This window comes from Mesoplodon mirus, assembly GCF_964341445.2.
Source record: "Mesoplodon mirus genome assembly, chromosome: X".
In the NCBI taxonomy this organism is placed as follows: Eukaryota; Metazoa; Chordata; class Mammalia; order Artiodactyla; family Ziphiidae; genus Mesoplodon; species Mesoplodon mirus.
The window spans coordinates 40,048,099-40,073,461 of NC_138981.1; the positions used below are offsets into that span (position 1 = coordinate 40,048,099).

The 25,363-nt window shown below is 39.9% G+C and overlaps 1 protein-coding gene across 1 annotated transcript in view; it reads left to right on the plus strand.

Moving 5' to 3' along the window:
* Positions 1-24,918, plus strand: part of LOC309796161 (ribosome biogenesis regulatory protein homolog) — a gene marked incomplete at its 5' end in the record, with an annotated part of 47,878 nt that extends 22,960 nt beyond the window's left edge. The window contains one exon of the mRNA XM_082609215.1: positions 23,396-24,918. Within this exon, the coding sequence (XP_082465341.1) occupies positions 23,396-24,461 (1,066 nt within the window). The 3' untranslated portion in view covers positions 24,462-24,918. The remainder of the gene's footprint in view (positions 1-23,395) is intronic.
* Between the last annotated feature and the right edge of the window lie 445 nt (positions 24,919-25,363).

A 25,363-nucleotide genomic window follows, 5' to 3' on the forward strand; every position in this document is an offset into this window, starting at 1 on the left:
AATGAAGCCCACTGCACTTTCTGGAGGAAGAAATAACAAAGAATTTGTGGACATACGCTAAAACTACTACAATAATTAATAAATATTTAGAGGAAGATACTTTGAGGCTATGCAAATGTTTTGTTTCTCCTTAAAGTTTTTCCCACTAATCTTTGCATTCATCAGGAGACTGCCTTCAGAAATTATTACTGTGCTGTTCTAATGCTGATTTTCTATTTCTTTCATTCCTCGTATGTGTATTATTTGGGATTGTGTTATAACAAGTTTTTCCTTTCTCCCCACTTATTTATTCAATTATTTATATCAGTATGGAATCATGGATATTTATTTGTTCTTTGGGTTTCTAATGCAAAATTTATATTTTGTTGTTGAAATTGTCCCAGCTTTGGTCACTAGGAGCTCTTTCAGGTTGGTTCCTGTGCCCTTTTGATATACTTCCACTTAAAAAATTATTTCCTATTTACTTTTATTTATTAATTAATTTATGTTTTAGAACTCCCTTGCTTTCTGTTACTACAAGATGCTCTAGGGTCATTTTCTGCCTGAACCCTAGAATCAGCTAATTTTTGATATGTCATATTTTCATTTTCATTTAAGTCAAAATATTTTCAACTTGTATTTAGACTTCCTTTTGTTTGTTTGTTTGTTTTTAATTTTTTTAAATTTTTTTTTATTTATTAGTTTCTGCTTTATAACAAAGCGAATCAGTCATACATATACATCTGTTCCCACATCCCTTCCCTCATGCATCTCCCTCCCTCCCACCCTCCCCATCCCACCCCTCCAGGCGGTCACAAAGCACCGAGCTGATCTCCCTGTGCTCTGCGGCTGCTTCCCACTATCTATCTACCTTACGTTTGGTAGTGTATATATGTCCATGCCTCTCTTTCGCTTTGTCACAGCTTACCCTTCCCCCTCCCCATATCCTCAAGTCCATTCTCAAGTAGGTCTGTGTCTTATTTCCCGTTTTACCCCTAGGTTCTTCATGACATTTTTTTTTTAATTCCGTATATATGTGTTAGCATACGGTATTTGTCTTTCTCTTTCTGACTTACTTCACTCTGTATGACAGACTCTAGGTCTATCCACCTCATTACAAATAGCTCAGTTTCGTTTCTTTTTATGGCTGAGTAATATTCCATTGTATATATGTGCCACATCTTCTTTATCCATTCATCCGATGATGGACACTTAGGTTGTTTCCATCTCCGGGCTATTGTGAATAGAGCTGCAATGAACATTTTGGTACATGTCTCTTTTTGAATTATGGTTTTCTCAGGGTATATGCCTAGTAGTGGGATTGCTGGGTCATATGGTAGTTCTATTTTTAGTTTTTTAAGGAACCTCCATACTGTTCTCCACAGTGGCCGTACCAATTCACATTCCCACCAGCAGTGCGAGAGTGTTCCCTTTTCTCCACACCCTCTCCAGCATTTATTGTTTCTAGATTTCTTGATGATGGCCATTCTGACTGGTGTGAGATGATATCTCATTGTAGTTTTGATTTGCATTTCTCTGATGATTAATGATGTTGAGCATTCTTTCATGTGTTTGTTGGCAGTCTGTATATCTTCTTTGGAGAAATGCCTATTTAAGTCTTCTGCCCATTTTTGGATTGGCTTGTTTGGTTTTTTGCTATTGAGCTGCATGAGCTGCTTATAAATTTTGGAGATTAATCCTTTGCCAGTTGCTTCATTTGCAAATATTTTCTCCCATTCTGAGGGTTGTCTTTTGGTCTTGTTTATGGTTTCCTTTGCTGTGCAAAAGCTTTGAAGTTTCATTAGGTTCCATTTGTTTATCTTTGTTTTTATTTCCATTTCTCTAGGAGGTGGGTCCAAAAGGATCTTGCTGTGATTTATGTCATAGAGTGTTCTACCTATGTTTTCCTCTAAGAGTTTGATAGTTTCTGGCCTTACATTTAAGTCTTTAATCTATTTTGAGCTTATTTTTGTATATGGTGTTAGGGAATGATCTAATCTCAAACTTTTACATGTCCCTGTCCAGTTTTCCCAGCACCACTTATTGAAGAGGCTGTCCTTTCTCCAATGTACATTCCTGCCTCCTTTATCAAAGATAAGTTGGCCATATGTGTGTGGGTTTATCTCTGGGCTTTCTATCCTGATCCACTGATCTATCTTTCTGTTTTTATGCCAGTACCACACTGTCTTAATTACTGTAGCTTTGTAGTATAGTCTGAAGTCAGGGAGCCTGATTCCTCCAGCTCCGTTTTTCGTTCTCAAGATTGCTTTGGCTATTCGGGGTCTTTTGTTTTTCCAAACAAATTTTGAAATTTTTTGTTCTAGTTCTGTGAAAAATGCCAGTGGTAGTTTGATAGGGATTGCATTGAATCTGTAGATTGCTTTGGGTAGTAGAGTCATTTTGACAATATTGATTCTTCCAATCCAGGAGCATGGTATATCTCTCCATCTATTTGTATCATCTTTAATTTCTTTCATCAGTGTCTTATAATTTTCTGCATACAGGTCTTTTGTCTCCTTAGGTAGGTTTATTCCTAGATATTTTATTCTTTTTGTTGCGATGGTAAATGGGAGTGTTTTCTTGATTTCATTTTCAGATTTTTCATCATTAGTGTACAGGAATGCCAGAGATTTCTGTGCATTAATTTTGTATCCTGCTACTTTACCAAATTCATTGATTAGCTCTAGTAGTTTTTCGGTAGCATCTTTAGGATTCTCTATGTATAGTATCATGTCATCTGCAAACAGTGACAGCTTTACTTCTTTTCCAATTTGGATTCCTTTTATTTCCTTTTCTTCTCTGATTGCTGTGGCTAGAACTTCCAAAACTAGGTTGAATAAGAGTGGTGAGAGTGGGCAGCCTTGTCTTGTTCCTGATCTTAGTGGAAATGGTTTCAGTTTTTCACCATTGAGGACAATGTTGGCTGTGGGTTTGTCATATATGGCCTTTACTATGTTGAGGAAAGTTCCCTCTATGCCTACTTTCTGCAGGGTTTTTATCATAAATGGGTGTTGAATTTTGTCGAAAGCTTTCTCTGCATCTATTGAGATGATCATTTGGTTTTTCTCCTTCAATTTGTTAATATGGTGTATCACGTTGATTGATTTGCGTATATTGAAGAATCCTTGCATTCCTGGAATAAACCCCACTTGATCATGGTGTATGATCCTTTTAATGTGCTGTTGGATTCTGTTTGCTAGTATTCTGTTGAGGATGTTTGCATCTATGTTCATCAGTGATATTGGCCTGTAGTTTTCTTTCTTTGTGACATCCTTGCCTGATTTTGGTATCAAGGTGATGGTGGCCTCGTAGAATGAGTTTGGGAGTGTTCCTTCCTCTGATATTGTTTGGAAGAGTTTGAGAAGGATGGGTGTTAGCTCTTCTCTAAATGTTTGATAGAATTCGCCTGTGAAGCCATCTGGTCCTGGGCTTTTGTTTGTTGGAAGATTTTTAATCACAGTTTCAATTTCAGTGCTTGTGATTGGTCTATTCATATTTTCTATTTCTTCCTGAGTCAGTCTTGGCAGGTTTTGCATTTCTAAGAATTTGTCCATTTCTTCCAGGTTGTCCATTTTATTGGCATAGAGTTGCGGCGTGTAGTAATCTCTCATGATCTTTTGTATTTCTGCAGTGTCAGTTGTTACTTCTCCTTTTTCATTTCTAATTCTATTGATTTGAGTCTTCTCCCTTCTTTTCTTGATGAGTCTGGCTAATGGTTTGTCAATTTTGTTTATCTTCTCAAAGAACCAGCTTTTAGTTTGGTTGATCTTTGCTATCGTTTCCTTCATTTCTTTTTCATTTATTTCTGATCTGATCTTTATGATTTCTTTCCTTCTGCTAGCTTTGGGGGTTTTTTGTTCTTCTTTCTCTAATTGCTTTAGGTGCAGGGTCAGGTTGTTTACTCGAAATGTTTCCTGTTTCTTAAGGTGGGATTATATTGCTATAAACTTCCCCCTTAGAACTGCTTTTGCTGCGTCCCATAGGTTTTGGGTCGTCGTGTCTCCATTGTCATTTGTTTCTAGGTATTTTTTAATTTCCTCTTTGATTTCTTCAGTGATCACTTCGTTATTGAGTAGTATATTGTTTAGCCTCCATGTGTTTGTATTTTTTACAGCTCTTTTCCTGTAATTGATGTCTAGTCTCATAGCATTGTGGTCGGAAAAGATACTTGATACAATTTCAATTTTCTTAAATTTACCAAGGCTTGATTTGTGACCCAAGATATGATCTATCCTGGAGAATGTTCCATGAGCACTTGAGAAAAGTGTGTATTCTGTTGTTTTTGGATGGAATGTCCTATAAATATCAACTAAGTCCATCTTGTTTAATGTATCATTTAAAGCTTGTGTTTCCTTATTTATTTTCATTTTGGATGATCTGTCCATTGGTGAAAGTGGGGTGTTAATGTCCCCTACTATGATTGTGTTACTGTCGATTTCCCCTTTTATGGCTGTTAGTATTTGCCTCATGTATTGAGGTGCTCCTATGTTGGGTGCATAAATATTTACAATTGTTATATCTTCTTCTTGGATCGATCCCTTTATCGTTATGTAGTGTCCTTCTTTGTCTCTTCTAATAGTCTTTATTTTAAAGTCTATTTTGTCTGATATAAGAATTGCTACTCCAGCTTTCTTTTGATTTCCATTTGCATGGAATATCTTTTTCCATCCCCTTACTTTCAATCTGTATGTGTCTCTAGGTCTGAAGTGGGTCTCTTGTAGACAGCATATATATGGGTCTTGTTTTTGTATCCATTCAGCCACTCTGTGTCTTTTGGTGGGAGCATTTAGTCCATTTACATTTAAGGTAATTATTGATATGTATGTTCCTATTCCCATTTCCTTAATTGCTTTGGGTTCATTATTGTAGGTATATTCCTTCTGTTGTGTTTCTTGCCTAGAGAAGTTCCTTTAGCATTTGTTGTAAAGCTGGTTTGGTGGTGCTGAACTCTCTCAGCTTTTGCTTGTCTGTAAACGTTTTAATTTCTCCATCAAATCTGAATGAGATCCTTGCTGGGTAGAGTAATCTTGGTTGCAGGTTTCTCTCCTTCATCACTTTAAGTATGTCCTGCCACTCCCTTCTGGCTTGTAGAGTTTCTGCTGAGAGATCAGCTGTTAACCTGATGGGGATTCCCTTGTGTGTTATTTGTTGTTTTTCCCTTGCTGCTTTTAATATGATTTCTTTGTGTTTAATTTTTGACAGTTTGATTAATATGTGTCTTGGCATATTTCTCCTTGGATTTATTCTGTATGGGACTCTCTGTGCCTCCTGGACTTGATTAACTCTTTCCTTTCCCATATTGGGGAAGTTTTCAACTATAATCTCTTCAAATATTTTCTCAGTCCCTTTCTTTTTCTCTTCTTCTTCTGGAACCCCTATAATTCGAATGTTGGTGCGTTTAATGTTGTCCCAGAGGTCTCTGAGACTGTCCTCTGTTCTTTTCATTCTTTTTTCTTTATTTTGCTCTGCATCAGTTATTTCCACTATTTTATCTTCCACCTCACTCATCCGTTCTTCTGCCTCAGTTATTCTGCTATTGATCCCATCTAGAGTATTTTTCATTTCATTTACTGTGTTTTTAATCGATGCTTGATTCATCTTTAGTTCTTCTAGGTCCTTGTTAACTGTTTCTTGCATTTTGTCTATTCTATTTCCAAGATTATGGATCTTGGAAATAGAATCTTGGATCAGCTTTACTATCATTATTCTGAATTCTTTTTCAGGTAGACTGCCTATTACCTCTTCATTTGTTAGGTCTGGTAGGTTTTTATCTTGCTCCTTCACCTGCTGTGTGTTTTTCTGTCTTCTCATTTTGCTTATGTTACTGTGTTTGGGATCTCCTTTTTGCAGGCTGCAGATTCGTAGTTCCCGTTGTTTTTGGTGTCTGACCCCAGTGGCTAAGGTTGTTTCAGTAGGTTGTGTAGGCTTCCTGGTGGGGGGGACTAATGCCTGTGTTCTGGTGGTTGAGGCTCGATCTTGTCTTTCTGGTGGACAGGTCCACGTCTGGTGGTGTGTTTTGGGGTGCCTATGGCCTTATTATGTTTTTAGGTAGCCTCTCTGCTAATGGGTGGGGTTGTGTTCCTGCCTTGCTAGTTGCTTGGCATAGGGTGACCAGCACTGTAGCTTGCTGGTCGTTGACTGAAGCTGGGTGCTGGTGTTGGGATGGAGATCTCTGGGAGATTTTCGCTGCTTGATATTATGTGGAGCTGGGAGGTCTCTTGTGGACCCGTGTCCTGAAGTTGGCTCTCCCACTTCAGAGGCACAGCACTGGCTCCTGGCTGCAGCACCAAGAGCCTTTCATCCACCCTTTTTTTTTCCCCCTCTGTGTTTCGTCTGGTTTCACTCGCTCATAGGGTGCCAGGGGCAGACGCCTCTCATCTGGTGCTCCAGACCAGACCTCCTCCTGTGAAATGACTGCGCAGTCACCTCAGCCGGGAGGCTCGCAGGCAGAAGCCTAGACTTCCTTTTGACTCATAACTTATTTAGAAGTATGTTGTTTACTTTTCAAATATTTGATGATTTTATAAATAGTGTTTCACTATTGATGTCTACTTTTATTCTGGTATGGTCCAAGAACATACTTTGTAGGACTTCTATTTTAAATTTCATAAGGTTTGTTTTATGGCCCAGAATGTGGCCTGTCTTGGTAAATTTTCCATGTGCACTTACCAAGAATGTGTATTCAGCTGTTGTTGTTTATTTAGAGCACTCTATAAATGTCAACTAGTTCAAGTTGGTTAATGGTGTTGTCCAAATCATCTATATCTTTACTGATATTTTTTAGGCAAAATATCAATTAATATATTCCAAATAGAATTGTGGATTTGTCTATTTGTCCTTTCAGGACTGTCCTTTTTTTCCCCTTATGTATTTTGAATCACTCTTGTTAGGCACATAAACATTTAGGATTATTTGGACAATTGACTTCTTTATCATTATGTAATGTCCCTCTTTAACCCTGATAATATTTCTTGTTATAAAGTTTACTTTTGATATAATTAATATAGCTACTCCCCCTTTCTTTCATACGCCTCTGAAATTTTTTTTTGAAGGCTGGGCATGCTACATAGGACAGTAGATGCTAAGGGATACATTTTTTAATGCTTGGAGACGAGCATACCATTCCTTTTGCTATGCCTTTAGTGTGAAAATTTGTAATAACATAATCGGGAGACTGGCTGGTTTTGAAGTTTGCTTTCCACTTGGCTTTGGGTCTTCTTGTCATGTTCCCCAAAGAGAATCTTTCTTCTGCTGCTCTCCCAGCTCTATTCCATTGTTATTTTTACTTGACACTTGTTAGCATGGTGGTGGCAGTATTGAGGAAGGGGTATTCTCTAACATTCTGATGAAGCTCCAGTCTAAAGCAGGTGCTATGAACCTGAGTTTGGGGTGTGGCTTTCAGAAGTATTCCTGCCCCGCTTCCAGACATAATGCTGGGCCAAGCACCCATTCTGTCTCATCCCAGGGGAAGTTTTTTCTTTTTTTCTTTTTTTAGTTGTTCCCAGCTGAACTCTGGTTTCTACTGGTGCCATCGGGCTAGTTTTTGTTGCCCTTGTCCCTGCAGATTGTTTTTGTTTCTTATGGGAGATAGGGGTGGAATCTGGGTGGAGTCTCAGCAGTGGCTGCTGCTCCTCTCCACCAGTCAGTAACACAGGGAAGGGGGAACCTTTCTCAGGATTACCTCTATCTCCCCTGTGAGCACCTATGGGATTCCAATAGAAAAATCCTGCTAGAAAGTGAGAACTTTTCTGTCTGCAGCCACCAGAGGCATCATACTCTCATACTAGTCCACACTCAGCCTTTAACAATTTGATCTAAAAAAAATCTAGCTAAATCCTCTTCCTGGCTCATATGGCTTTTGGTAGCCTCTGTGCCAGGTAAGTAAGTACTGGCATCCTATTTTTTCTCTGCAACCACCCATCTGTCTCTAGATTTCAGGCAGTTGTTTGCCCTGTGACCTTAGTTATCTCATGTGTTTAATAAAAAACCATTAATTTGTAGTTTGTTCACCTTCCTTGCTGTTGTTGTTGAAAGGTTGGGAGCAACACTTTTTCCAGCTGTCTACATCTCCAAGCTGAAACTGGTGGATGAAAATTTACATGCATTGATTCAGGGACCTAGGCTCCTTCCTCTGGTGGCTTTACTATCCACTAGGGCCCACATATAATTATTTATGTTCATAGTTGGATTTTACTTAGGATATATTCTTAGGTGTTAAATTACTGGGTGTTGCATTGTGTGTTCTCTAGGAAACAGACTCTAAGATGGAGATTAACACGTGGAAGTTTGTTAGGAAGTATTCTTAGGGTCAAAACCTCTGGAAGGGAAGAGAAGAAAGCAGGATTAGGCAGAGAGAGAAGTTCAGGTGTGATAGAACTTCAACAAAGTTTCAGTTGATCTCATGGGAAGCTCTAGAGCAGAGATGGCCCTAATGAGATCTCCTATATGAAATGAGAGAGCTAGGCCTTTATATTTCTGCATTACCCAGTCATTTCATGTGGGCTGGTCCAAAGTCATACGTCGGAAAGGCAGATGTCTCCAGCTGAGGGAAATATCTAGAGGGGGCTGAGAGCTGAGGACCATCATCTGGTAGCAGCTGGAGAAATAAGACCTGAGGGGATCTGGGCAATGCATAATGGCTCCCACTGCACTGAATCAAAGCATATACATATTTTAAGGCTCTTGATAGACCACTGTCAAAAATTTCACAGTTTCACAAAAAATGATCCAGAGAGGATATACTTAATCACTTGTACTTAGTTTTCTCATCTGTAAAGTAGAAATAAAAACATCTACTTCATAGAGTTTTCATTGTGACAATTAAATGAGTAAATATAATATGCTTAGAACACTACCTGGAATATGCTAAACACTATAAATTCTTTTTCTTCCCATAAATTTGGCATGTTATATTTTTGTAAATTTAAGCTGTACAGCATGTTACTTTGATACATTTATGCATTGTAATATTATCATTGAAGCAATATTTATCACATTACATAATTGTAGTACAATATTACTGTCTATATTCATCATACTATGCATTAGATCTCTATGACTTAGTCACTACTCATTACAAGTTGGTCACCTTAAACACTGTCATTCTTACACCCCCTCCATCCCCTAGTAACCACCGTTTTACCCTCTGTTTTTTTAATAGGTTTGACTTTTTTATTTTTTATTTTTTTGCGGTACACGGGCCTCTCACTGTTGTGGCCTCTCCTGTAGCGGAGCACAGGCTCTGGATGCACAGGCTCAGTGGCCATGGCTCACGGGCCCAGCCGCTCTGCGGCATGTGGGATCTTCCCGGACCGGGGCACGAACCCATGTCCCCTGCATTGGCAGCCGGACTTTCAACCACTGTGCCACCAGGGAAGCCCAGTTTGACTTTTTTAGATTCCACACATAAGTGCCATCATTTAACTTAACTTAGCAAAACTAACAGTTCTGGGTAATGGAAATTACCAAAAGATTTGGGAAACTGCTTTTAAGTAGACATACCACAAAACATAATTATTGCTGAAAAGTTCACCTAAAAATTCTTATCCTACTTATATCTAGCTAAATCACTGTTCTTAACAATTATGTTTAGACTACCTATAAAAACTTCATGAGACATTAGACAAAGTCAACCATCAACATCATCTCAAGCTATTTTTTTTTTTTGCTGACAAGTTTTGAACTTATGACTAGGAAACTCAGAATAAAAGTTGTGTGTCTGCATTGTATTTAATGCTGATAACTCTGAAGACATATCATTTGAATTAAACCAACAAATTTAAGCAAGTTTTATTTACCGAAGATTATCCCAGATCACATGAACTTGAAAAACATTTGGATTAGTTTCTCTATTTCTGAGAGTTTGGGAATACCCATTCCTTATAAGAGCTTCTCCTTCAAACCAACCAAATAGAGCTCTCTTACAAATTAATTTTGGCAATATCATCTGAAGGTAGAAAAATATCACACATACATCGACACAAATAAACATATAGACAGATGCAAACAGAGACCTTATAGCTATTGCTCTACAATTTTAGTCATGATTCAGGTACGATAATACAAAACTCACTAGTTTATAAGTAACAGTTGGATCCAAATTTTGTTTCTGGCAGTTGGAATAAATTTCCCCACTCAGAGGGCTGAAGCTTTTTTTTTTTTAGCTAGTAATTGTGGAGAAGATACTTAAGATTTTTCATTTGCCCATATTCCAAACAGCTTCTCTCTTTTTTTTTCTGTTGAGAAACATTTCTCTAAAGTTTGCATTTCAAAGAATGGCTCTTAGGTCCTAGAGAAGATGGAGGTAGAATATTTATATCTCAAAGGCACAGAGAAAATATCCAAGTTTTTTCCAAGGTGTTTTAAGATATATTTATCTATTATCAGAGGTATAATGTAATTACTTAAAAAAATTTTTTTTGTTAAGTGCAGGACAGTTCTGTTTTCAATGTCCTAATCTTTTACTATATCTGCAAACACTTTGAGATGAATAAAGGAGATTTGGGAATTGGTGAAAAGAATAGGTGGACTTTGAATTGCTTCTAGAACTGAATTTCTGGCTTCATACAGATTTGCAAGACAAAGACAACTGTTTCATGTTTCTCAAAGAATTGAGTTGTAGCCTCAATAGTATCAAAAGGCTGAATCTCCCATCCAACTACATTTTCTTTAATTTACTTCTTTATATCAGGGAGAGTTCTAACTAAGATATAAATCAAAAGATTTCTGTGCTCTAGAACTTCAGGGTTTGATGCAGTATGCCTTTAAAAAATTCTGTATAAGGCATTCAACAAAGACCTTCTTTTTGAGTGCACAATTCAACTTTGGACCAATTCACCTTAGGGGGGAAAACCTCTGCGATTGATTTTATCAGCCTGTGAACATCAGCCTTCAGCTGATCATCTGTACAAGGGCCTAGGAGAAATTCTTGTCACCTGTTTCCTCTGTGAAATGGGGTTTTCCCCAGGGGGCCATTTGGCTTGTCTGGTAACTACAGTATAATCATGGGTAGGAAGAACAGACCTTAGCAGCCAATCAAGGTACCTGTGAGTGGGGGTTCTGAATGGCCACTAATGTTTCTAACTCCTCACTAAGTTTGGTAGGACTTTCTGAAAGTGGAGGCAAAAAGAGCTTTGTAATTTCATTTCTTAAGGGAGTCCCTAAGACTAGCCATCATAATCCTTTGTGTCCTTTTTTCAATTTGGTCTTGCCATAGGTACCAATCAGACAATTGTTTGTGATGAGAACTCTGTAAACATTTTTTCAAGTATATAATTTTTCCAATTCAAAGAGTCCATAGTCTGGCCACTGACCAGTAGGATCTTATATTAATCTCAGTAGCAACTCAAGCTAACAAGCCTTTTTATGGCTTAATCATGGATGCAAGAGGCATCCCAAAAGAGAGGGAAAAAGATGCAGTTCTCACAAGATCCAGAAAGCTCACTCTCAGAATTAGCCTAAGAAGGGAAAGACCTTCATTGTCACAGGCAGTAAGAATGGTGTAGTGAAAAAAGTGTCTCCAGTTTCCCACAAGAACATGAGACAGCTCCAGTCACAGACCTGATAATCTGTAACACTGGGCAGGTGCTACTGGAATTAAACTTTTCCAGTACTAATGAGACAATGAAGTTTGAGATGAGAAAGGCCCGTAATGGACTGGGATCCCATATGACAAACTCCCCTGAGAGCTGGCACAGTCAGACAAAGAGAATGCTACTTCTCAGATCCACAGCCTATTTGCTGTCAGCCAGCTGCGTGCCAGTACATGCATCCTCTGGATGGCAGAAACCAGAAAGAATATTCTTACTAGTCACAAAGCCAAGCTCTGAAGACAGAGAACAAGATGAAAGGTAAACCTCATCAGACCTATGGTTCTCCTCATGACAAACAACACAATAGACAGAAACAAAAGAAAATAATGACCATCTCTGGGAAGAAGAGGATCAATAGAAATCAAAACCAGCTCCTGCTGGTTTTCCAGGATAGTATCTGCAGGTTCTGGAGTGCGTATGGAGTCTGAGAAAGTCCCATCTCAGTTGCCAAAACCGTGAGAGAGGAAAATAATTTTCTTTCCACCTTTCTAGGCTCTTGGCTGAGGCAACTCTGCAATAAAAAGACAGATTATCAGATGAAAAAAGAAACAAAACTTTAATAACATGACACCATCCTGTATACATGGGAGAGACCAAGGACAACTGAATAACTTCTCTTTTTTTGAATTTTATTTTATATATATTTTAATACAGCAGGATTTTTTAGTTATCCATTTTATACATATTACTGTATATAGGTCAAACCCAGTATCCCAATTCATCACACCACTACCACCACCACCCCTGCTGCTTTCCCCCCTTGGTGTCCATACGTTTGTTCTCTACATCTGTGTCTCAATTTCTGCCCTGCGAACCGAGTCATCTGTACCATTTTTCTAGGTTCCACATATATGCGTTAATATACGATATTTGTTTTTGTCTTTCTGACTTACTTCACTCTGTATGACAGTCTCTAGATTCATCCACGTCTCTACAAATGACCCAGTTTCGTTCCTTTTTCTGGCTGAGTAATATTCCATTGTATATATGTACCACATCTTCTTTATCCAATCGTCTATCGATGGGCATTTAGGTTGCTTCCATGACCTGGCTGTTGTAAATAGTGCTGCAGTGAACACTGGGGTGCATGTGGCTTTTTGAATAACGGTTTTCTCTGGGTGTATAGCCAGTAGTGGACTTCCTGGGTCATATGGTAATTCTAATTTTAGTTTTTTAAGGAACCAACCATACTGTTCTCCATAGTGGCGGTATCCATTTACATTCCCACTAACAGTGCAAGAGGGTTCCCTTTTCTCCACACCCTCTCCAGCATTTGTTGTTTGTAGATTTTCTGATGATGCCCATTCTAACTGGTGTGAGCTGATACCTCACTGTAGTTTTGATTTGCATTTCTCTAATGATTAGTGACGTTGAACATTCTTTCATGTATTTGTTGGCAATCTGTATATCTTCTTTGGAGAAATGTCTATTTAGGTCTTCTGCCCATTTTTGGATTAGGTTGTTTGTTTTTTTGATATTGAGGTGCATGACCTGTTTATATATTTTGGAGATTAATCCTTTGTCGGTTGATTCATTTGCAAATATTTTCTCCAATTCTGAGGGTTGTTTTTCCGTCTTGTTTGTAGTTTCCTTTGCTGTGCAGAAGCTTTTATGTTTCATTAGGTCCCATTATTTATGTTTGTTTTTATTTCCATTACTTTAGGAGGTGGATCAAAAAAGATCTTGCTGTGATTTATGTCAAAGAGTGTTCTTCCTATGTTTTCCTCTAAGAGTTTTCTAGTGCCCAGTCTTACATTTAGATCTTTAATCCATTTTGATTTTATTTTTATGTATGGTGTTAGGGAGTGTTCTAATTTCATTCTTTTACATGTAGCTGTCAAGTTTTCCCAGCACCACTTATTGAAGAGCCTGTCTTTTCTGCATTGTATATCCTTGCCTCCTTTGTCATAGATTAGTTGACCATAGGTGCGTGGGTTTACCTCTGGGCTTTCTATCCTGTTCCATTGATCTATATTTCTGTTTTTGTGCCAGGACCATATTGTCTTGATTATTGTACCTTTGTAATATAGTCTGAGGTCAGGGAGCCTGATTCCTCCAGCTCTGTTTTTTTCCCTCAAGATTGCTTTGGCTATTCAGGGTCTTTTGTGTCTCCATACAAATTTTAAGATATTTTGTTCTAGTTCTGTAAAAAATGCCATTGGTAACTTGATAGGGATTGCATTGAATCTGTAGATTGCTTTGGGTAGTAGAGTCATTTTCACAGTGTTGATTCTTTCAATCCAAGAACATGGTATATCTCTCCATCTGTTGGTATCATCTTTAATTTCTTTCATCAGTGTCTTATAGTTTTCTGCATACAGGACTTTCCTCTCCCTAGGTAGGTTTATTCCTAGGTATTTTATTCTTTTTGTTGCAATGGTAAATGAGAGGGTTTCCTTAATTTCTCTTTCAGATTTTCATCATTAGTGTATAGAAATGCAAGAGATTTCTGTGCATTAATTTTGTATCCTGCAACTTTACCAAATTCATTGATTAGCTCTAGTAGTTTTCTGGTGGCATTTTTAGGATTCCCAATGTATGGAATTATGTCATATGCAAACAGTAACAATTTTACTTCTTCTTTTCCAATTTGTATTCCTTTTATTTCTTTTTCTTCTCTGATGGCCGTGGCTAGGACTTCCAAAACTATGTTGAATAATAGTGGTGAGAGTGGACATCCTTGTCTTGTTCCCGATCTTAGAGGAAATGCTTTCAGTTTTTCACCATTGAGAATGATGTTTGCTGTGGGTTTGTCATATATGGCTTTTAATATGTTGAGGTAGGTTCCCTATATGCCCACTTTCTGCAGAGTTTTTATCATAAATCGGTGTTGAATTTTGTCAAAACCTTTTTCTGCATCTATTGAGATGATCATATGGTTTTTATTCTTCAGTTTGTTAACATGGTGTATCACATTGATTAATTTGCTTATATTGAAGAATCCTTGCATTCCTGGAATAAACCCCACTTGATCATGGTGTATGATCCTTTTAATGTGTTGTTGGATTCTGTTTGCTAGTATTTTCTTGAGGATTTTTGCATCTATGTTCATCAGCGATATTGGTCTGTAATTTCCTTTTTTTGTAGTATCTTTGTCTTGTTTTGGTATCAGGGTGATGGTGGCCTCATAGAATGAGTTTGGGAGTGTTCCTTCCTCTGCAGTTTTTTGGAAGAGTTGGAGAAGAATGGGTGTTAGCTCTTCTCTAAATGATAGAATTCACCTGTGAAGCCATCTGGTCCTGGATTTTCGTTTGTTGGAAGATTTTTATTCACAGTTTCAATTTCATTACTTGTGATTGGTTTGTTCATATTTTCTATTTTCTGATTCAGTCTTGGAAGGTTATACCTTTCTAAGAATTTGTCCAGGGCTTCCCTGGTGGTGCAGTGGTTGAGAGTCCGCCTGCCGATGCAGGGGACAAGGGTTCGTGCCCCGGTCTGGGAAGATCCCACATGCCGCGGAGTGGCTGGGCCCGTGAGCCATGGCCGCTGAGCCTGCGCGTCCGGAGCCTGTGCTCCGCAATGGGAAGAGGCCACAACAGTGAGAGGCCCGCGTACCACACACAAAAAAAAAAAATAGAATTTGTCCATTTCTTCTAGGTTGTCCATTTTATTGGCATAGAGTTGCTTGCAGTCGTCTCTTAGGATGCTTTGTTTTTCTGTGGTGTCTGTTGTAACTTCTCCTTTTTCATTTCTAATTTTATTGATTTGAGTCCTCTCCCTCTTTTTCTTGATGAGTCTGGCTAATGGTTTATCAATTTTGTTTATGTTCTCAAATAACCAGCTTTTAGTTTTATTGATCTTTGCTATCATTTCCTTTGTTTCTATTTCATTTATTTATGCTCTTATCTTTATGATTTCTTTCCTTCTGCTAATTTTGGGTTTTGTTTGTTCTTCTTTCTCTAGTTTCTTTAGGTGTAAGGTTAGATTGTTTATTTGAGATTTTTCTTGTTTCTTGAGGTAGGCTTGTATTGCTATAAACATCCCTCTTAGAACTGCTTTTGCTGCATCCCATAGGTTTTGGATCGTCATGTTTTCATTGTCATGTTTCTCTAGGTATTTATTTCCTCTTTGATTTCTTCAGTGATGTCTTGGTTATTTAGTAACGTACTGTTTAGCCTCCATGTGTTTGTGGTTTTTACATTTTTTCCCTGTAATTGATTTCTAATCTCATAGTGTTGTGGTCAGAAAAGATGCTTGATATTACTTCAGTTTTCTTAAATTACTGACACTTGATTTGTGACCCAAGATGTGATCTGTTCTGGAGAATAGTCCGTGCACACTTGAGAAGGAAGAGTAATGTTCTGTTTTTGGATGGAATGTCCTATAAATATCATTTAAATCTATCTGGTCTATTGTGTCATTTAAAGCTTGTGTTCCCTTATTAACTTTCTGTTTGGATGATCTGTCCATTGATGTAAGTGTGGTGTTAAAGTCCCCCACTGTTATTGTGTTACTGTCGATTTCCTTTTATAGCTGTTAGCAGTTGCCTTATATATTGAGGTGCTCCTATATTAGGTGCATATATATTTATAATTGTTATGTCTTGTTCATGGATTCATCCCTTGATCATTATGTAGTATCCTTCCCTGTCTCTTGTAACATTGTTTATTTTAAAGTCTATTTTATCTGATATGAGTATTGTTAATCCAGCTTTATTTTGATTTCCAGTTGCATGGAATATCTTTTTCCATCCCCTCACTTTCAGTCTGTATGTGTTCCTAGGTCTGAAGTGGGTCTCCTGTAAACAGCATATATATGGGTCTTGTTTTTCTATCCATTCAGCAGGCCTGTGTCTTTTGGTTGGAGCATTTAATCCATTCACGTTTAAGGTAATTATCGATATGTATGTTCCTATTACCATTTTCTTAATTGTTTTGGGCTTGCTTTTGTAGGTCCTTTTCTTCTCTTGTGTTTCCCACTTAGAGAAGTTCCTTTAGCATTTGTTGTAGAACTGGTCTGGTGGTGCTGAATTCTCTTAGCTTTTGCTTGTCTGTAAAGCTTTTGATTTCTCCATCGAATCTGAATGAGATCTTTGCCAGGTATAGTTATCTTGGTTGTAGGTTCTGCCCTTTCATCACTTTAAATATGTCATGCCACTCCCTTCTGGCTTGTAGAGTTTCTGCTGAGAAATCAGCTGTTAACCTTATGGGAGTTCCCTTGTATGTTATTTGTCGTTTTTCCCTTGCTGCTTTCAGTAATTTTTCTTTGTATTTAATTTTTGCCAATTTGATTACTATGTTTCTTGGCGTGTTTCTCCTTGGGTTTATCCTGTCTGGGACTCTCTGCACTTCCTGGATTTGGGTGGCTATTTCCTTTCCCATATTAGCGAAGTTTTTGACTATAATCTCTTCAAATATTTTCTCGGGTCCTTTCTCTCTCTCTTCTCCTTCTGGGACCCCTATCATGTGAATGTTGGTGCATTTAATGTTGTCCCAGAGGTCTCTTAGGCTGTCTTCATTTCCTTTCATTCTTTTTTCTTTATTCTGTCCTGCGGCAGTGAATTCTACCGTTCTGTCTTCCAGGTCACTTATCCGTTCTTCTGTCTCAGTTATTCTGCCATTGATTCCTTCTAGTGTATTTTTCATTTCAGTTATTGCATTGTTCATCTCTGTTTGTTCTTTAATTCTTCTAGGTCTTTGTTAAACATTTCTTGCATCTTCTCGATGTTTGCCTCCATTCTTTTTCCGAGGTCCGGGGTCATCTTCACTATCATTATTCTGAATTCTTCTTCTGGAAGATTGCCTATCTCCACTTCATTCAGTTGTTTTTCTGGGGTTTTATCTTGTTCCTTCATCTGGTACATAGTCCTCTGCCTTTTCATCTTGTCTATCTTTCTGTGAATGTCTGAATAACTTCTAAACACTAAATTCTTGTTAGCTATTATTATTGTTTTTGTCATTTTGCACTTGCACTAGCAGTAGATAAAAGTGCCTATTTTCCAGCACAATAGCCACCCGTGGGGATTTTCATCAAAAATAAAAATGACCATTTAAAACCACTTATATTTCTTTGTGGATTATGTGCTCATGTCTTTTTCCCATTTTCTGTTAGGATCTATTTTTTCCTTATTGTTGATTTGTGAGAATTTTTTTCAGGTATTTAGAATATTCATCATTTATCAGTCATATAGTCATAATTTAGAAACACATTTCTAGTTTCTTATATATCTTTTAGCTATTTTAGATTAGATTATATTTTTATATACTTGATATAAGAAGTCTAATTAGTGCATCAATGTCAAAATAACATTAATGATGATGATTATAGTGATAAAGATATTGTTTAATATTGGCTAACATTAGTTGAGTATTTACTATCCTTGCATGGTAAGAGGCATTCATTCATTCATGCATTATTTTATTTAATTCTCACCACATATCTATGAGACGACATCTTATTTTATGCCCATTTAATAGATAAGAAAACTGAGAATTAGAGAGATTAAATAAGTTGTCCCAAATTGGTAAGTGGTAGAGTTGAGACTGAAACTCAGGTCTGTTAGATTCCACAGCCAGCGTTTTCCAAGGTGTACTTTGTGAAAGTCTATCCCATGAAACACTACATATACACACACATACAAATATGCACATATACACAAACACACGTGTGTTCCATAGTAAAATCAATCTAGTAGAATCTTGAATATCTGATTCCAGAGACAATTCATACATGTTAGCATATTAAAAGCTCTAAGAGACACTTTAGGAAAGAAACTTGTCTATCTTGTGTAACCCAGGATTTTCCCCAAATTAAGTCATCATGGATCTTTTATTCCCCATTATACCACTAACAGACTGCAGAAATCGTGTTCTATTTCACATACTTGCCACACTGCACAGTCTCTCAAAGAGAGGAGGTCTTCAATGCCCAGCTCTCTGGGATTCTGTTCACTCCTCATCAATACAGATGTAAACAAAGAGAATGACCTAATCAAATTAGCTGGTGACTCAAAGTGGAGAAGAAAAGCTGCTGTGCTAGATAACAAAATAAGGATTTAATAATCTGTAACAATGGACAGAAGTAAATAAGATAAAATCTGACAGGGATAAATGTAAAATCTGGAAGTTAGGTTAAAACAAAGATCAATAACATGAGTACAATTTAGGAGGAAGCTTGATTTCACAGTAGTTTGTGTGAGAAAGCCTGGGGGATTTAATTGATCATAAGTGCAATAAAAAACAATAGAAATGTATTCAATAAGCAAGGAAGTACAGTTTTAAACCTGCATGAATACAGTGGTAATGTTCAGAGTGGCAGAGATTGGTATACATTCCTTGGCCACTGTGCTAGTCAGAGGGTGTCTGCAGCACTGTGATGTTCCTGGCAGCATGCTTCGGGCCAGGCAAAGAATGGCAATCCAGAACCTATCCAGATGATACCGGCTTAGATAATAAGGAGTCCAGCAGCAACCACTTTTCGAGCAATAGTAGAAACAACTCAAGCTGTTTAGTCTGGCAACAGTAGATTCGGAGTGGCTGTTGGGAGTGGATGATTATACTGGATGTTTTTCATTTTTCTCTCTCTATTCATTCTACATTCTTCTCCATCGTGTTTTGTATCCCAAGAGGATCCCTGTCCTTTATTTGCCAGTGCAAGGCACTGGGGGAGATTAGAGGGTAGGAGGAGAGTGAGGTGGGTATTTATTCCCTTGGCTACTTCCCTGCTGGCTTGCTGGGTGGCTCTCTCCTCCAGCTTCAGCTACCTTCTCTGATCTCAGGTAACCTTTACCTTCCCCTTGACCCTTCATGCTTAAGCTCCTGCTCTTGCTAGCTCTGGGGTGCTCCTAGGATTTGCTTAACCCTGCTCACATCTTCATAAATACCCTTTTATCATGCTCTCCTCAATTACCCTGCCTGAGTGTGTGATCTGTTTCCTGTTGTGGCCAGACTCATGTGATGCTGGGATGAGTAGGATGATTATTTTTGAATATTTCAAGAGCTGCCATCTGAAAGAAGGTGGAATTAAGACAAGAGAGTGGAAGATATGGGAGATTGCATTCATCCACTCCTTTATTCACTCATCTAATCTTATTAAGCCTCTCCGATGTACCAAGCATTTTGTTAAGGATGAAGTAGTGCTCTAACAGCTTATAGCAAAGTGAGTTAATCTAGGATATAAATTGGGGAGGCCTCCCAAGAAAAGATCCAAAAGATGAGTAGGGGTTAAAGGGGAAAGAAAGGAGAACCTGATCTGGATGCTTCAGGAAGAGGAATTTATATGTGAGAAGGCTAGACATGAGAGTGAAAGAGGTTTTCTCTGGGAGGTGAAAGATGGCCCCAGTTGGGAAGAGGAGAACATCAAGGCATGAGGCTGAGATGGGGAAGGGCCAAACATGCAGAGCTGTTGTGAACACAGACTTTATCCCAAGGGCCATGGGAGCCCCTTGAAAGTTTGAAAGCAAGGGAGGCATCCAGTATGACTTTCTCTTTCCATCACAGCTGGAAGGGAGCAATAATGTCCAAGAATCAGAGCTGTTCAGATATAAATCAAGCTTCCTTGCCAAGGAATGAGCAGCCAGTTCCTGGAAGCAGGCAAAGACATCCTGGGTGACAGCTCCACGATATTTTCAAGTGGAAAACTGCATGTAGTGGGAAATTGGACTAGGGGACATCTGTGGTCCTTTCTAATTCTACAAATTCTGAGATACCTCTGGTCTGCCCCACCATGTTCCACAGTGGGATAAAAGACATAGAGATCTGAGAATTCGTGCACCGTCACCCACAGTGGGTGGTAAAAAGGCATTCTCTTCTTTCCCAGCCCCTCCCATTGGGCCTAGAAAACCAGATACAGGTCTAGACCTGAGCCCCTGGGAATACACAGGGCTTTAGTGTTTGTGTTCTTCTCACCCCAGCTGACACTGGAAAGGCACCGACCACAGTGAGTTCCAGAGAATGGCTCTGCCAGCTACCAACCTTCAGCCTACTAATCCCTGGCTCTCCAGTTTAAGATATTAGACAAGTTCACTATTTTTTTTTCTTTTCAAATTAAACCCTACAAAAAGTAAGAAAGCCAACACCTCAGGTCCTGGGTCAGCATCACACTTTGGTCACAGTGGGGACCGAGCAAGGTCTGAGGGCCCTGGCAGCAGAGGCATCATCAAGCACAGCAGCCCTCTTGTTTTGGAATTCACCCTCAGGGACTGGGCAGATCTGTGTGTGATAACGCAGCTGTGTGCAAATGCCAATGCTGGGGCGATAATTATAGAAACCTTCTCATTATGCTTGAATGGGGGCCAACACACGGCCCTGCCAATGAGGAGGGTGTGAGGCTGCAAAACTGGCACTGTTGAGAGCAAGTTGGCTTTTGCAGCCAGCACGGGCATCTGAGGTGTGCCTGAGAGCTTTCATGCCCGCTTCCTGTTGGCGAGTGCCCCTAGTGCCCACTTCTGATCTCCCACCTCGGTCAATGTTTTGTTCATCACCAGACTTCAATAAACGAGGCAGCTTTGTCAGTAGGGCTCTATTTTTCAGTCATATTCCACTCACCTCCAGTTCCCAAGATTCATCTTCCTACCCCATGGCATCCTTCTCTCTTTTTTGCAGCCCTGGAATGGGTTCATCGTCTTTAACATTCTGTGTATAAAATAAGTTTGATCTGGGCAGTCCCTGCTCTCAGACTCCAGTGACACAAAAAGTAGCCTAGCTTTCCAGGCACTTCTTTTTTCTTTTTTCTTTTTTTGCGGTACATGGTCCTCTCACTGTTGTGGCCTCTCCCGTTGCAGAGCACAGGCTCCGGACGCACAGACTCAGCGGCCATGGCTTACGGGCCTAGCCACTCTGCAGCATGTAGGATCTTCCCAGACCGGGGCACGAACCCATGTCCCCTGCATCAGCAGGCGGACTCTCAACCACTGCGCCACAAGGGAAGCCCAGGCACTTCTTTTTTTTTATAGTGAATATGAAAACAAAAGTTTATTGAAACTAATGTCCATGCTTGTATAAATTCACTTTTATTTATTTGTTTATTTATTTTTGGCTGAGCCACACAGCATGCAGGATCTTAGTTTCCTGACCAGGGATTGAACCTGTGCCCCCTGCAGTGGAAGTGCGGGGTCTTAACCACTGGATGGCCAGGGAAATCCCTAAATCCACTTTTTAAAGGGCTGGTACAATGCTTGTAAGCAAGAATATCTGTATCCTACAACACTGAACATCTATCTATCAAACTTGGAAAATATCCAGGCACTTCTTACAGCCTTGAATGAGAGTAGATGTACTTTGGCTAAAATGTTCATTCGCAAAAGATAATTGGAAAATCATCCATCTGCACTTTGAGTTGTAACAACTTTAACAAGAGCACTGGATAGGGCCTCCTGGTCCTGCCAGGATCACCAGGGCAACAGGAGTGGACCACTGGGGAGAAGGGGAGAAGGAAAGAGGGAGCTGACATGGGAACGACAGCCATGAAGGAGGGAGCAAAACATAATGAAAGCAGTGTGTGAGGGTTTCATTTTCTTCATGGAAAATATGCTATTATCCAAAAGCAACTTCCTCTTCTGGCATTTTTGCTTTTTCCAATAGAGGCGAAGAAGTACAGTTTTATGTAACACATATAACAGGGAAAGTAGAATGGTGACCCTGGGAAAATTACAACATTAAAAGTAATAAGCCTGCTATTGCCAATAAACTACACAGACACCATGCCGTGCTATCTTGAGTATAAAGGTGACATTTTTACAGTTATGCCTATAGTAATGTCTCCAACTGCAACTGCATTTTGAACATCACACTTTCACACAGACAGTCTTTCTAGAGTTTGAGGATTTCTGAGGCCTCGTCCTTTAAGGCCTAGGTCAGGCATCCCCTTCTTAAGAAAACCCCGCAGCCTAGGTATATGCTCCCATAATCTCTCTCTCTCATAGAAATGATTTTATTTACATATTGGGTAATTGTTTACTTATTTTCCCACTCACTAGATTATGAGCTTCCTGAAGACAGGAACCACGTATTATTCATTTCTGAATCCCCAGTGTCCATCAGTGCCTTGCTTTGTAAATGTTTGTCAAGCTGAATAATTAATAAGCCTTATTTCTTGTCTCATCCTTTAAGCCAAAGACACTAAAACTGTGGGTCCACTAAGTCAAATTAGATATACTGACTAATCCCTTCTAAGCCCAAGATGCTGTAATTTTAGAATATTCTGTTTGCTGCTTAAATCAGGAAGTGAATGAGAGGTTAGAAAGGAAGAAAATGGTTTGGGCTGGATGAGAATGTAAAAGGAGAGAAAAGAATTTCTCCTAAGCAGAATCCTTCATTTCAGAAGGTGAGGGGAAGTATGGCAAGGGTAGAATGGAATTTAGGTCAGGCATATACAATGATACATGCATAAAATTATAGAAAAACAGAGATATTAATTCTCATTTTTAACAAAGAGAAGTCAAGAATTGAAATCCAGAAGCTGTGATAACCAAAATTCTGGGTGCAAGAAAAAACTGGAAGCCCTCCCCAACTTTTTTTCTGAAAATGAAGACTCTGACTTCATAAAAATAAGTTAAGAAACGAAGGTGAGGCTTGTTTCTGATCCACCAGAGGGCAGAGAGCAGAAGCAAGAAGAACTACAGTCCTGCAGCCTGTGGAATGATAACCACATTCACAGAAAGAAAGACAAAATGAAAAGGCAGAGGACTATGTACCAGATGAAGGAACAAGATAAAACCCCAGAAAAACAACTAAATGAAGTGGAGATAGGCAACCTCCCAGAAGAAGAATTCAGAATAATGATAGTGAAGATGATCCAGGACCTCGGAAAAAGAATGGAGGCAAAGATCGAGAAGATGCAAGAAATGTTTAACAAAGACCTAGAAGAATTAAAGAACAAACAAACAGAAAGGCGGAGCGGGACGAGGCAGAGAAGCTGCAGCGCATCACGGTGCACAAGGAACTGGAGCTGGAGTTCGACCTGGGTAACCTGCTGGCCTCGGACCGGAACCCTCCGACCGGGCTGCGGCACGCGGGACCCACGCAGGAGGCCGAGCTGCGGGCCCTGGCGCGGGACAACACGCAGCTGCTCATCAACCAGCTGTGGCAGCTGCCCACCGATCGTGTGGAGGAGGCGCTGGTGGCGCAGCTGCCGGAGCCCACCACTCGTCTGCCGCGCGAGAAGCCTGTGCCCCGGCCGCGGCCGCTTACACGCTGGCAGCAGTTTGCGCGCCTCAAGGGCATCCGTCCCAAGAAGAAGACCAATCTGGTGTGGGACGAGGGGAGCGGCCAGTGGCGCCGCCGCTGGGGATACCAGCGCGCCCGCGACGACACCAAGGAATGGTTAATCGAGGTGCCCGGGAATGCCGACCCCATGGAGGACCAGTTCGCCAAGCGGATTCAAGCTAAGAAGGAACGGGTGGCCAAGAACGAGCTGAACCGGCTGCGTAACCTGGCCCGCGCGCACAAGATGCAGCTGCCCAGCGCGGCCGGCATGCACCCTACCGGACACCAGAGTAAGGAGGAGCTGGGCCGCGCCGTGCAGGTGGCCAGGGTCTCCACCGCCTCTGTGGGGCGCTTCCAGGAGCTCCTGCCCAAGGAGAAGGCGCCCCGGGGCTCTGGAAAGAAGAGGAAGTTTCAGCCTCTTTTCGGGGACTTTGCAGCCGAGAAAAAGAGCCAGTTGGAGATGCTGCGAATAATGAACAGCAAGAAGCCTCAGTTGGACGTTACGAGGGCCACCAATAAGCAGATGAGGGAGGAGGACCAGGAAGAGGCGGCTAAGAGGAGGAAAATGAGTCAAAAGGGCAAGAGAAAGGGGGGCCGACAGGGTCCTGGGGGTAAGAGGAAAGGGGGCCCGCCCAGCCAAGGAGGGAAGAGGAAAGGGGGCTTGGGAGGCAAGATGAATTCCGGGCGTCCTGGCTTGAGTGGCAAGAGAAAGGGAGGGCAACACCAAGGAGGAAAGAGGAGGAAGTAAATTTCACCCTCGGACCTGCTTGTAAACCAAGAACTGTACTTAATGTTAAGTTCTAGGTACAGTAGGGGGATACAGAAGATGGGGCCGCTGCCTGCATCGAGCTTCAGGTTAAAGGGCTAGGCTTGCCCTCCTCTGAAGATGGTTGTAAATGTTTGATTCGACAAGTTAATGCATTTCCCACAGCCAAAACTTTTGCTGGAGATTAAAGGATGTATTTAAGGACATACGAATTGGAAAGAATTTGTTTAAACTAGGAGTGAGTTCTGTTTTTAAACAGCCATTTTTTTTTCTCTTTAAACTTTGGATGGGGTGTAAGGGAGAGAGTTGGTCATATTTCAGAGACTTTTAATAGATTGGTATCTGCATTATTTTGATAACAAGCTTGTGTATTTATCAAAGGAGAGGGACAGAAAGGTTACATTTTCAGAACTGTTGTAAAGGTTATTTAATAAAAGTGTCTATGTAAAAAAAAAAAAAAAAAAAAAAAAAAAGAACAAACAAACAGAGATGAACAATACAATAACTGAAATGAAAACTACACTAGAAGGAATCAATGGCAGAATAACTGAGGCAGAAGAACAGATAAGTGATCTGGAAGACAGAATGGTGGAAATCACTGCTATGGAACAGAATAATGAAAAAAGAATGAAAGGAAATGAAGACAGCCTAAGAGACCTCTGGGACAACATTAAACGCACCAACATTCGCATTATAAGGGTCCCAGAAGGAGAAGAGAGAGAGAAAGGACCCGAGAAAATATTTGAAGAGATTATAGTCAAAAACTTCGCTAATATGGGAAAGGAAATAGCCACCCAAATCCAGGAAGTGCAGAGAGTCCCAGACAGGATAAACCCAAGGAGAAACACACCAAGACACATAGTAATCAAATTGACAAAAATTAA